Source organism: Schistocerca serialis, chromosome 9, assembly GCF_023864345.2.
Source record: "Schistocerca serialis cubense isolate TAMUIC-IGC-003099 chromosome 9, iqSchSeri2.2, whole genome shotgun sequence".
NCBI classification, from domain to species: Eukaryota; Metazoa; Arthropoda; class Insecta; order Orthoptera; family Acrididae; genus Schistocerca; species Schistocerca serialis.
In genome coordinates, this window is record NC_064646.1 from 385,230,976 (window position 1) to 385,243,518 (window position 12,543).

General features: G+C 38.8%; 1 protein-coding gene across 1 annotated transcript in view; it reads left to right on the plus strand.

Moving 5' to 3' along the window:
- The first annotated feature begins 2,833 nt into the window (after positions 1–2,833).
- Positions 2,834–12,543, plus strand: part of LOC126419631 (coiled-coil domain-containing protein 96-like) — a 198,968-nt gene continuing 189,258 nt past the window's right edge. The window contains exon 1 of the mRNA XM_050086820.1: positions 2,834–2,867. Within this exon, the coding sequence (XP_049942777.1) occupies positions 2,834–2,867 (34 nt within the window). The remainder of the gene's footprint in view (positions 2,868–12,543) is intronic.

The window sequence follows — 12,543 nt, forward strand, 5'->3', positions numbered from 1 at the left end:
GCAAGTCACATTTACTAGCATTTTAAGCAACTGAAATCAGTGAGTGCTGTCGTCATTTTCAGCTACTTTTTGTATGACTCCTAGTAAATATGTAAATAGCTACAGTAATCATGCCAAACACTCCCAAAATTTATATCATGCGTGTTGAGAGGACAAAAAAAAACCACTGTATTCCACAATCGCATATGAAACAGCACTTAGTGCTGCTAAAAACTGTGGGCTGTTGAGATTATTTTGTCAAGTAGCTCACCCATTGTGACAGTCAGTGTTCAAAATCATTTGACAACTACTAGGAAACTATTTTTTTATAGTTGTTACTGCTTAAATATTAAAATGTGAGTAAAAATTATAGACGAAATATCATTGTTTTTTACAGTACAGAACGTATAAAGAAAAATAGTGACATGTGTTATAAACAGTTCCATTATACATTATAACCATCAGCAGTAATTTATTTCTGAAGAGCAAAATTTTCTGAGTTGATCTGCAACATGAAAGCAAAATTAAAATTCCAGCAACATTCGGAATTATCTTTGGAACCACATTAAGTTCTCAGTTTAACGTTTTTCCCAGAAGAATTATGCAAAATCCGTTGGCTTTTATAAAAATACGAAAAACTTTAATTTCTCCCTATTTCACGTTTCTATCCACATGTTTTAGGCACAGTTAATCGGATTTCTTTTTAAAAAAATGACTACTCGCTTTTTTTGACTTTCGTTGTGGTTCTGGTTTCTTCGTTCAGACGATCATTATGTTCAAGAAACACAAAATAACATCGAAAATTGTTAGGGTTCCAGCTTAATAACTAATTCAACTGGGCTGAACATACCACACAACTGCTGTAACTTCATTTCTTCACATGTATTTACATTTAGCTTTCACGTTACCGTGCAACCTCTGTGGTACAACTGCAATGCTCGATATACGTACTCATAAAGTCGAAAAGGGAAATAGAGGAACCAAGTGGGTTGTTGAACTGCGGAAGGACTGGTTGGAATTGTGGATGAACGTCGAAGGAAAGGAAATTGCAGTAACAAATGTACACTGACCAATATGCCGGAGATCAACGACACAGAAGAATGCAGGAAACAGGAAAAGATTAAAGTGTCACCAGTGGAGCCGACAGGAAAACGGACACTGAAGATCTCGGAAGAAGAGTGAGAGAGAAGAAGAGAAAAAATGAAGAGGTTCTGGGAGAAGAAGAGGAAATTGCAGTCCACGAAGGGGCTACCCGTGGTCCTACAGAGGCCGTAACGCAGCAAGAAGAAGGAGATAAAGTCGATTTAGGTTTATTTACATCACGATGACGTTGCGTTACGTCACTATGACGTGGGGTTCTCCTCACCTAGCGTGAGATGAATGCTACCCGGTCAAAGCCGACAGCTAGTATCGAACATTCCTCTAGACCGGAATAGCCTTAATCAGTGTCGTGGAAAGGCGACACCAATTTCTTCCCAAGAGGAGAAGCATTTGACAGAACTTGGGTCACACAGAAGTTGTGGGTGAGGGTTGGGAGGGGGATGTAACATGAACAAAGAAATGCAGAAAGAAAGAGCAACCGTAGTATTTAGCAGATAATTACGAAATCATTCCGTTTTTATACATTCTCATAAGCAGACATACTTCTCATTATGATTAATTTGCAATTCTATTGCAACATACTTAGTGTTCTCTCAGACGACAGGAACCTAAAATGGTCCAGACGACTCCATTCAATTCTAAGAGACGAATCAGCCGGTTGTTATTACCACAAGTTTTGAAAATTAGTTCAGCAATCTGCTGGGCTTCTTCACAACAATAGACAAGCTGTGGAAATACCTTCAAGCGTGGAAGTCCGCTCTGTCGTGCGTCTGGAAAATCAGAGTAGCTCTGTGAATGAACTGAAGACATCCTAAGAAACAGAATACAGCATCTCGATATTAACCATATTAAACTAATCGCAGGAGAGGCAGATGCCAGACTGAATTCTTTGAAAGAATTCTCAAGAAGTGTAGTAGGACACAGCTTACAAAATATTCGTTCGACCGATCATTCAATATTACTTCTCTGTGTGCCCTTACCGCGTAAGACTGATAGAAGAAATTGATGCGGCCCAAAGGAGAGCAGCGTGTTTAGCCACGGGACCGCTAGGTAAGCTCAAAAGCATTAGAGAAATTCTTGTCCATCTCCGTTGGCAAACGATTCACAAGAGGCGTGGAGGGTAGATGTGTCTTGCAGTTAAAAATTCCGAGACCGTAAGTTCCTACGAAATTTAGCCACCATATTCTTTCCAACTTATATAGTGCACGCGTTTCAAGTCGTTGTAAGATATGAGGTGCCTTTGAATTTGTCTGTTGTGCTAATAATCCGGTACATTCGCTTGCCTGATGGCTTCCGGTAAGATTTAGGCAATTGACGGAACGTAGCAAAAATATCATACATACAAGGTGCATCTCGCTTTGTGTGAATGGATGGTAACGAAAAGAACCAAAATTGTATAATGAATTCAAATTTTGGTTAGATTATTAGAGCGAAAAATAAATTTTTGAGTATATCAGGCTCGAACTGAAGCATGAAAAAGTGTAAACAGTAGCTTGACGCCAAAGAATACAGTTCTACAAACCGTCACGTGATTAACAGGAAACAAAACAACATCATTGTTATTGATACTAGTCTTGCGGGGTTAGGGAGCTAGTGCAGATTACAGACTAGAGAGGATATAGCTCTCTAGTGCAGATGAAAGAGCCCTAGAGCAGACGTGTTCCTTTTTTTTTTTTTTTTCTTTGTGAGTGGAGCTTCTTGCGCCATCTATTTGGTCATTGGGTTTTAAAATTTGTGAGGAGCACTGGACGGAATGGCAGAAGAAGCAGTTGGAGCAGCAGCAATCGGTAAGCTATGTTTTACGGGAGTGTGTGATTCTTCAGTCCAGAGTCATGCCATTTCATCATTAACCGCAGTTTGTACGTTCTACATCCACAGAATACCAGAATCGCTAGTCCAGAGTCATCTCATACTCAACTAAAATCCGTCTCACCAATTGAGCATGCCGCTCCACTTCACAAAAAAAGCCGGTATTACCACTAACAGAGCCAATTACAACGTGTAGATTTTTTCCCACTATCGTCTTCACTAATGTAGAAGTTGACACGAGCACTACATACATTTCCACCAAACTGGATCTGTAATAAAAGTATCAACTAGATTCATTCTCAGGATTGGGTATCTGTAAGTCTTCGCAGAAGTGCATGACTGTTCTGCACCTCACTCCGTTTCACAGTTCGTAATGGCATTCTCATTAAATTGTTCGCGAGAGGTTTTAGTCGCATATTAAAATTCGCGGCCTTCGGAGACAGAATTTTCACAGAATCATTTAAAATTGTATAGATCAGATATATTTTTTGTTCAGTAGGTGCATGGCGAAGAGATCCGCAAGGACGTAGCACACGTCAGAAGCAAGATTACATAATACGTAATTACAAAGAAAAAGATATATTACAGTATACCTGCCGAAAATTCTAAGTGATATGGTCCTCTTGGATGTGGAATGATTAAAAATATCTTAAACAGTTTTTATTTAAAAAGTAATGACAAACTAGTAACAAAACATGTAAATGAACATGCGATAGTTGTTAGGCTATTGTAGCCACGCATGATCAAAGAGAAAATCAGTTTTCAACAGTTATTTACATTGACCACTTTTCTACACTGGAGACATACAGACGTCAAAATTTTGGTAATACATTATTTGATATTGTTAACAGTGGTGGGTTATACGCATCAGTCGGTTCTTCCAAGAAATTCGCCAATGGAATAGAATGTGTTTACTACCAATAAAGCTTTTAGCCTCTTCTTTAGCTAAATTTTAGTAGTTAAACCTTTTATGATTGCTGGCAGGTTATTGAAAACGTGTGTTCATGAATAATGGACACCTTTCTGGACCAACGGAAGAGACTTTAAATACTTGTGCAGATTGATCCTATTTCAAGACATTTTTCCGTGAACTGTTTGTTGGTTTGAAAAAGAGATATATTATTTAATAAAAATTTCATTAAGGAAAAGTATAATGGGGACAGTACTCAGAGTCTCCAGGACCTTGAAGTGGCCTTTCAAATACGTTCTGGAGATCAGGCGGCAAATAATTCACTCGGAAAACTTTAGCATGGCTTGATGAATTACTCCGGAGAATGATTTCATATGACATTATGAAATGGAATTAAGAGAAGTACGCCACACCTCTTGTTTTTATTTCATCTATGTCTGATTTGTTTAGGTGCTTCAGCAGTTCTGAGGTATTCTTCTCCCAGTTGAATTTGTTATGAAGCTGTACCCAAGAATTTAAGTGTCAACCTCTACTATCAGCTTATCGTCATATTTTAGCCACATGCTGAGGTTTTTCACAACAATTTACTACTAGGTCAGTCGTGTGGTATTAGGTTGAGGAAGTTAAGGTAGTTAACCCCAGATATATCCGAAACGAAAAATATATCGAGGTGAGACTTTCGCAGAGCTATAGCGGATAAAGTGACGAATTACTGACGTACGAAGGTAATTTAACACTTGTGCCAGCAGAATAATGATACCTACTTTTTCAAAAATGAGACTGTAAACTTTTTCTATGCCATTGGAAGAGCCAATGGAAGAGAAGGTCAAAGCCATAATAAGTGTGCTACTTGATTTAATAATATTTGTACCGCAGTCCTGGTATCATGGGAAGAGGTCCGAAGGAAGTCTACCCTTCTGTACCAGACGGAAGTAATCGCGTAACTGAAGTGGGTTCCTGTATTTTGGATGGGCCACCTAAGGAACAAGTAACAATTTCAATTCCTTATTCGTTGTTCTCTTCTTCTTCCAAATTCAATACCATTTCTCTAACACTTCTCTTCAACTTTCACATTATTCTATTCTTACTGCATGTTTACTGCATTGACTGAACTTTTTGTTCACGTCTTACGTCACAAAGACTAGGAAATCTCTTTGGGTAATCTATTGTTTTGCATTTGATATACCTAAATGTCCAAAAAATACTAGTATTCTTTTTGTCATTACATCTGTTATGTTTTCTATCTTTGAATACATTTCATCATTACCGGTACTACCTAATTTCCAAAATTCCATTGTTTTGCGTGGGGCTACTATCTTCCTAATGATTCGCCCTTCTAGAATTTCTAATTTATATGAATTGCAGTTTAATGTTAGCTATCACTTGCACATACATATTCTGGCTCCACTACTGCACTTGTAGACACGTATTTTGTATGGTAGAAGTATTTGGTTATAACATATACCCTTTTCATATGATGTACCCCCGTACCCCCTTCTCTATAGCAGCTTTCCGCAAACCATCTTCTTGCCTTATCTCCCCAAGACATTTCAATTTTTTAACGTTTTGTATCTGACCATTTTCCGTTTTCGGATATTGTGGTATATTATTAATATTTTTAAAAATTTTCTTTGCAGAAAGTGTTAAACCGACGCTACTGGCTATTTCTTCTAAAAGATTAATTTGTGTTGCAGCAGATGTTGAATTTTCAAGAAGTATAGCAAAGTCACCTACAAGTACGAGGCAATTTATTACAATATTTGTGTTTCCTCTTCCCAGCCTTATTGATGAAAACTTATATTCATACAGTTTTTCATTACAAATTCTCACGATTTTTTCTAGAACAGAATTAAAAAGAATTGTTGAGAGGCTTTCACCTTGCCATACACCTGGGTTTATTTAGACGGGATGAGACATTTCTCACATATGTTTCACTTTAGATACAGTGTCTGTTTTTCACGAATTAGATTTGTTAACTTAGGCTTTACAGCAAATACTCGGATTAGTTGATCTACATTTTCTCTGTGAATGGAATCAAAGGCTTTTTTGAAATCAACAAGTACACAAAAGTTATTGTATCTCAAGAGATTGGTAATTAACTACTTAGAGTTTTTATGGTAGGTAACTTCGGTGCCTAAACGGCAATCGTATTTCAATAGTATATGCAAAGCACAACTTTTTTATGTTATTAACATTAATATGAATGCCACGTTTTGCATTTGACTATCTGACATTACATCCTCATATGATTAAACCCAGGCAGCTAACGAATTGTGAAATGCAGCTAGAAAATATTCATAAAAATAATTTATTAATACTCTCATAGCATTAGGCTGGAACTGAAAATCAAAAATCAGAAGAAGAAAAAAGTTCTAAAAATCCTGCTGGATATCAACAAAAATGCCACATTACACGGCCGATTTCCTTCCCAATCCTTCCCTTACCCGAGCTTGCGCTCCGTCTCTAATGACCTCGTTGTTGACGGGACGTTAAACACTAACCACCACACTAACCACCCGCCACATTACATTAATACACAGGAAATAAACTTTAAAAGAGATTTCTTCAACTTTGATGGCATCTATAACACTATGTTTGTTTATTAAACTTCACATCTGCTCACGTTAAAGCATTTATAGCATTTTTTCATTAATTCTATTTTTAGTGTCGACTGGCATAACTGAAGGTAAACAAAATATATTTTGAAAGCTTCTGTTTGTGTTGGTTCGGGAAGTGTGGGCCAGAGCTAATGAACGAACAGATGAATTTGGGAAACCTCCGAAAACTATCTCGAAGTGGTCGGTAGAATCAACTTTGCCGCCTGGAACTGTACCATGATAATCGTCGTCTCTCCAGTTCATCACATTGTTGTGCAGCATCCGTACAGAATTCGTACCTCTCTAATTGTATGTGGCGCTGTTTTGCCCTCGTAGACTTTGAGACGGTCCCAATCACGGACAGCACAGTTTTCGACCTTGGAATTTCACATTTTTGTCTCTCGTCTCTACCAGAGAAAATGGTATTTTCTTCTTTCGAGTAATGTGTTTGCACAGCTCTGTTCTTCCCAGTGTATTACAATTGCTCTGTCGTATAAAATTGATGCAGCATTAGGAAGCCATCATCGATTTTCTTTTTCCACAGACAGATGGTAAACTACTGTTGTGATTTTGCGCATTATGGGGAGTGGGCGTCCTTATGGGAATTGGGAATGGATGACTAGCACGTATAACGCTGCCATGTTCTTGTGTTGGGATTCGGCGGCCGAATCCAAGGACCAAAGTGTTTAGATGGGCTCCCGTCTATAATTCTGTAAGGGCTGATCGAGTAAGTGTTGAAGACACTATTTTGGTAGGGTTCTGTAAAGGTTCGTATTCGTCTCGAATGCACAATGGCGCTGATATGCAGCTGCACCAAGCAATCGGCTTCATTTTCAGAATAACAACTGAGAAAACCCAAGAAATACATGGTTTAAACGATAAGTGTTTACAACGTACTATAGTGGTGTTGAGGAAGCCGAGACCAGCAAACTGACACAGGACACTTGGGTTCTACACGCCGGGCAACAGCCTCAGATCAACCTACAAAAATCACTTAAGCTACAGCGCATGAGCGCCGCGTGATATTTTGGCTAAAATCGTCCTTGAATGTTAAGAAACCCCTTGTTCTTGTACTTATAAAAAGTGCAGTTGACTTTACCGCGAGGGCAATGAAGGAAAAACGATATTGTAAACGGTTCGCAAAAACTAATCACGTTCACAATTCGATCTAAACTTCACTTTTACAAGCACAGTGGTTTCGTAATAAGAATGCAAGAGAAACAAAGCGATCCAATCGTTAATTTTTTGCTGTTAAAATTGACAATATTTTGAGGCAGAATTTATACATACGTCAACAAAACATTTTGTAGGGGTAAGAGAAAGGGGTTTTTAAGATACTACGACTACTTTAGCCACAATATTGTGCGGTGCGCATGCTGTGTAGCTTAGGTGGATTTAGAAAGCCAATTTGGGACTCTTCCCCGGTTTGACGGAAACAAGTGTCCTGTATGAATTTTTCGTCTCGGCTTCACCTACACCACTATGGTAAGTTGTAAACAACTATCGTTTACAGCTTGTGTAGCGATTGCAACAGCTGCAGCAGACTACATAACGGAGCGGTTGGTATTTAACAAATACACAGTTTAATTGAATCACAGACTGCTAGAAATTCTAGAGAATCCACTAATGAATAAATAGACTGTAGCCAGATACTAGGAGGGGCCATGTGCATCCTCGTGCCCCCCACCCCTCTCCTCCCGCACCCACCTCAGAGGACGCATATGGTCACAACAATAAAAAAGGTAATAATGACACTATTAAATGAATGTTATCCTTAATAGCTGCTCTAAGAAAACACAGATTTTTGTGAATAACGTGGTAAATCTAATGTGGTAGCGACATGGATACTTCAGCTGTATGTTAAGTGCTTCAATATTTTACAACACGCGCCACTTATCAACTTCCAGTTGTTTCAGTTATGTCTGTTTAATCATCATCACATTATTTGTATTTGTTAAACTGACATGGAAACATGAAATTTAATGTAAATTACCTGAAACGGTTCGTGCTTAAAATCACCTATTGTGACTGGTAGCAGTTATTATACACCCTATTAGTCCAGTCAGATAGCAGATATACCTTGCAAAAGGTGGGGTAGAAGAGTTTATTTTTTCAACTCGTTCATATGGTTGGAAAGATTAGAAAACCGAGTTTTGCCAACAAAATTTCGCTTGGGAAAACTTTCTGCAGTCAAAAAACTTGGAAAATTTCGGCCTTTTTACAGTTTTTCCAAAATATCTCAGTTTCATTTGCTCCTATCGCTTTAACGTCTAGTTTCTTTTTTAAAGAGCACAAAATTCTCTACAAATTTGATTCTTGCTATTTTTTCCTACTCCCAATATCTAAGGCGCTACAGCGCCTCAAAAAATACCAATTTTTCAAATTTTGAGCATTGTGGCAAGATACTTTATTTTTGAACACTATTTTTTCAGTTTCTGTTTGTGTAGTATAAATACATTATACACCATGTTATATGTTGGAATTTACCACCTCACTTTCAGGTATTCAATTTCTCTGCATGCAACATGAGGATTGCTGGGCACCCAACTATTGTCATTCTTACATCACTACCTGAAGTTCACTATGGGCCACCTCAGCCCTGGTATTCGTAAAACTATAAATATAAATCATTAAGACACACAGACACACACACGCGCGCGCGCGCGCTCTCAAAATAAATTGTCTCAGGAAACTGAACTATTATTAGCTGCAATAGGCAACCTAATTAGGTAGGTAATTATTCTTGTGTATAAAAGCCACACAGTTGGCATTAAAAATAGGTAGCTTTATTGCAATTAAAATGCACTGTCAGTTACTAAAAAATGTTGACAGTTCTGGGTGTGTAGTACTTGTAATATCGCACTTTAGCGTACCTGAGACAGATATGAGCATCACTTCCAACGTTTTGATGGGCCAGGTTCCTCATTGTCACCAAAAATACCTTGAGTTACGGATTCAGGGTCTGTACATAGAGTTGATCCCAGATTGACCTCTTCTTTAGGCAGCGAGTCAGCCTCAGCAAGTTCGTTGATTTCGTCAGCGGTTTCCTCAACATCATCCATAACATCTTCTTCACTGTCTTCATATAAAAATTTTGGCACGTTTTCGCAGTTGGCCCCAATACATTTCTTGCAAATTGAAGAACATTTCAAACCCTCTTTTCTGCAGGAGCACGCTCCGCCACAGTTCAGCTTGCATAAGCATGAAACAATGTGAAGAAGTGCTTCAGGTGCTGGACCTTCGCTCATTATAACGGGTATTGGACCGTGGTCACTGTGATTCCAGCTCCATTTATCAGGAGGTTTCCAGTTTCCCATCCAAATTTGGACTTGTTGGTAAGTCCGCAACGATTGATGATGTGCAGCATCTTGTGTAGGTGGCAACCGTGCAAATTTCAGTTTGCTTTTTGTGGCAGACTTGGCGAATAGCTGGTACCGCAATTGGTCTAGTGTGTGGGAACTGCTGACACCTCCACTATACAATGCGATAGTAACCTGTTCTCCTGCTGTTATTATTTCTTCACGGGTAGCATGTGGTTTATTGAACGTGCAAAGCGCTAAGGTTAGGTGTTCATTTTTCGCAACAATATTGCAGCACTTAATTTTTCCTTGACCAAAAAAAGCAGATGTTGTATCACCTCCACTAAAGGCGTGAGTGAACGGAATATATTCACTGTCTAACTTGTAAGATGCAGTGGAAAGCCACTTGTCTTCTGCATTTCCTCTTCCTGGCTTTAAGAAAAATAAGGTTTCAGTGTCTTGCCCCAAACCGGTCATGAGCACAACCAGGTCAACACCTTCTCCTACAATGACAACACTTCGAAAATCTTTGGTTCTTGAAATAGCAGATGTTACAATCATAACGTCAGCATCTTCTTGTGCCTGGTGCACTTCAATGTGTGATCAAACGTATCTTGTTTCGTTCGTTGTACAAGAACTTGTCCTGAGGGACTTGGTTCACCATCTCTGATTCAACCACAACGTCAACCGAAGAATGTTTTTTGGACCTACGAATCCTCTCAGCACTCTTGGTGCTACATTTGTCTCGCTCACATGGATACCCATAAAATACAATAGCAAATTGAGATCCAAAATGACGTTGCAGGTAAGAAACATAGCTTTGGGCTATTTTCTTATAAGTGATCATTAACGTCAATCAACTGTAGAAAATGTACGGCACCTGCATGCAATCGTATTACATATTGTAACACAAATAAACTTCACGCAATCCGACGTGAATGTGTCCGTAGTTACTGAATATGATGCTGTTTGTCCTGGCCCTGCAGCAGAGTGAGATGGCAAATTCCAATGGATAACGTGATGAGTAATATGTTTATACTACACAAATAGAAACTGAAATAACAATGTTCAAAAATTAGGTAATTTGCCACTTTGCTCGAAATTTAAAAAATTGGTATTTTTTGACGCGCTGTAGCGCCTTAGATACTGGGAGTAGAAAAAAATGGTAACAATCAAATTTGTAAAGAATTTTGTGCTCTTTACAAAAGAAAATAGACGTCAAAGCGATAGGAGCAAATGAAACTGAGATATTTTGAAAAAACTGAAAAAATTCCGAAATTTTCGAATGTTTTTGACTGCATAAAGTTTTCTCAAGAGAAATTTTGTTGGCAAAACTTAATTTTCTAACCTTTCCAACAATATGAACGAGTTAAAAAAATAAAATCTTCTACCCCACCTTTTGCAAGGTACAGGCTTTTTTTTCTGACAGTTTGACTGGACTATATAATGATTCTTGGAAAATCCGCACCTCACGTTAACATACCAAAGTCGCTGTTTACATATTTTTCTTAGCCAGGGTGGAATTTCGGTTAACCTATAGAGCAAACTGCGACAATTGACTTGTCCTGGTTTCTAAACAATGCCCTTAAGTTAAAAAAAAAGTCTTCGTAGAAACGCAGAATCACTTTACAGTTTTGCAAACGCTATTCGAAGAACTGTACCCGTTTTGAAAATCATTGTCAAGAAGGAGCTGATGGCGTGAAACGTGGAAAAGATTAAATTCATTGGTATGTAATATTCCCAGACCGCTCAGACATTCAAGGTGGCTCTTCTACTACTACTGCTAAAACTGTAGTACCACTTCTCTCATCAGTTACTTTATGTCACTGGCTTGTTTGCTTTCCCAAACTTCCAGTATCTTGAAATGTTTTTGCATAATATTCACAAAGGCACCTCGTGATGGCTTGGGCAAAACCGGGATACCTTTCAGCATACAAGTACACCACTGCTGTGTGAGTGTTGACGATTTTCGCCCTAAATGAAAACCCATATCGACTTTTCCAACTGTAGGAACATTGTGAAAGAGTGAATACCTTCACTGAACTAGTTTTAGTATCGTTATATCAGGGTGCAGAGTGACACATTTCAAGCAAACACGTAAACAGAAGGACGGTACCAGAGTTAAGTCTTTGTCTAAAATTGCTACGTTAGGTTAATCTTTGTGGGACTCCTTCTTCTGCGGTTTGCGGTGTTGTTATGTGTACTATTTTACCATGTTCCGTACATGTTTCAAAGGTCATGAAATGAAAATTTGGGAATTTTTTAAAGAATCTGTTGTGAGAATGGAATACAACAAGGATTTATTTTTAAATGTAATACCCCTCAATTTTTATGGTCTTATGCTAGCGCTGGACAAGCTTCATAGTTTCACGTGCAAGGAATTCTTGGCAACGTGTGTCTTACCAACTATACACCGCTGCCGGAACTTCCTCGCCATTAGCGAGCTTCTTTCAGGGGTTAAAGAAGTGATGATCTGAAAGTGCCAGGTCCGGAGAATATGGGGGATGGGGCAAGACGATCAGATCTCCCTGCACACATTCATGCGCCTTTCTTTAATTTCTGATGTCAAATGTTTTGGCACCCACCTCGCACACACTATCTTGAACATCAGTACGCCGTGAAAAGTATGGTGGGCTGATCGGACACTAATGTTCATCGTTCTGCGATACCACTCCCTATCACACACTTGTTTTCCCGTATCACCTCTCGCTGTGTTGTTCTCCGTGACAGCGCAGCGGGAGCGTCATGGATGTGGCGAATCTTCAACACACAGTACACCCTACACTCGTTTACCGGTGTTCCACTCAAACAACTGTCACAATATTGCACTACCATCCAGTGGTGATTT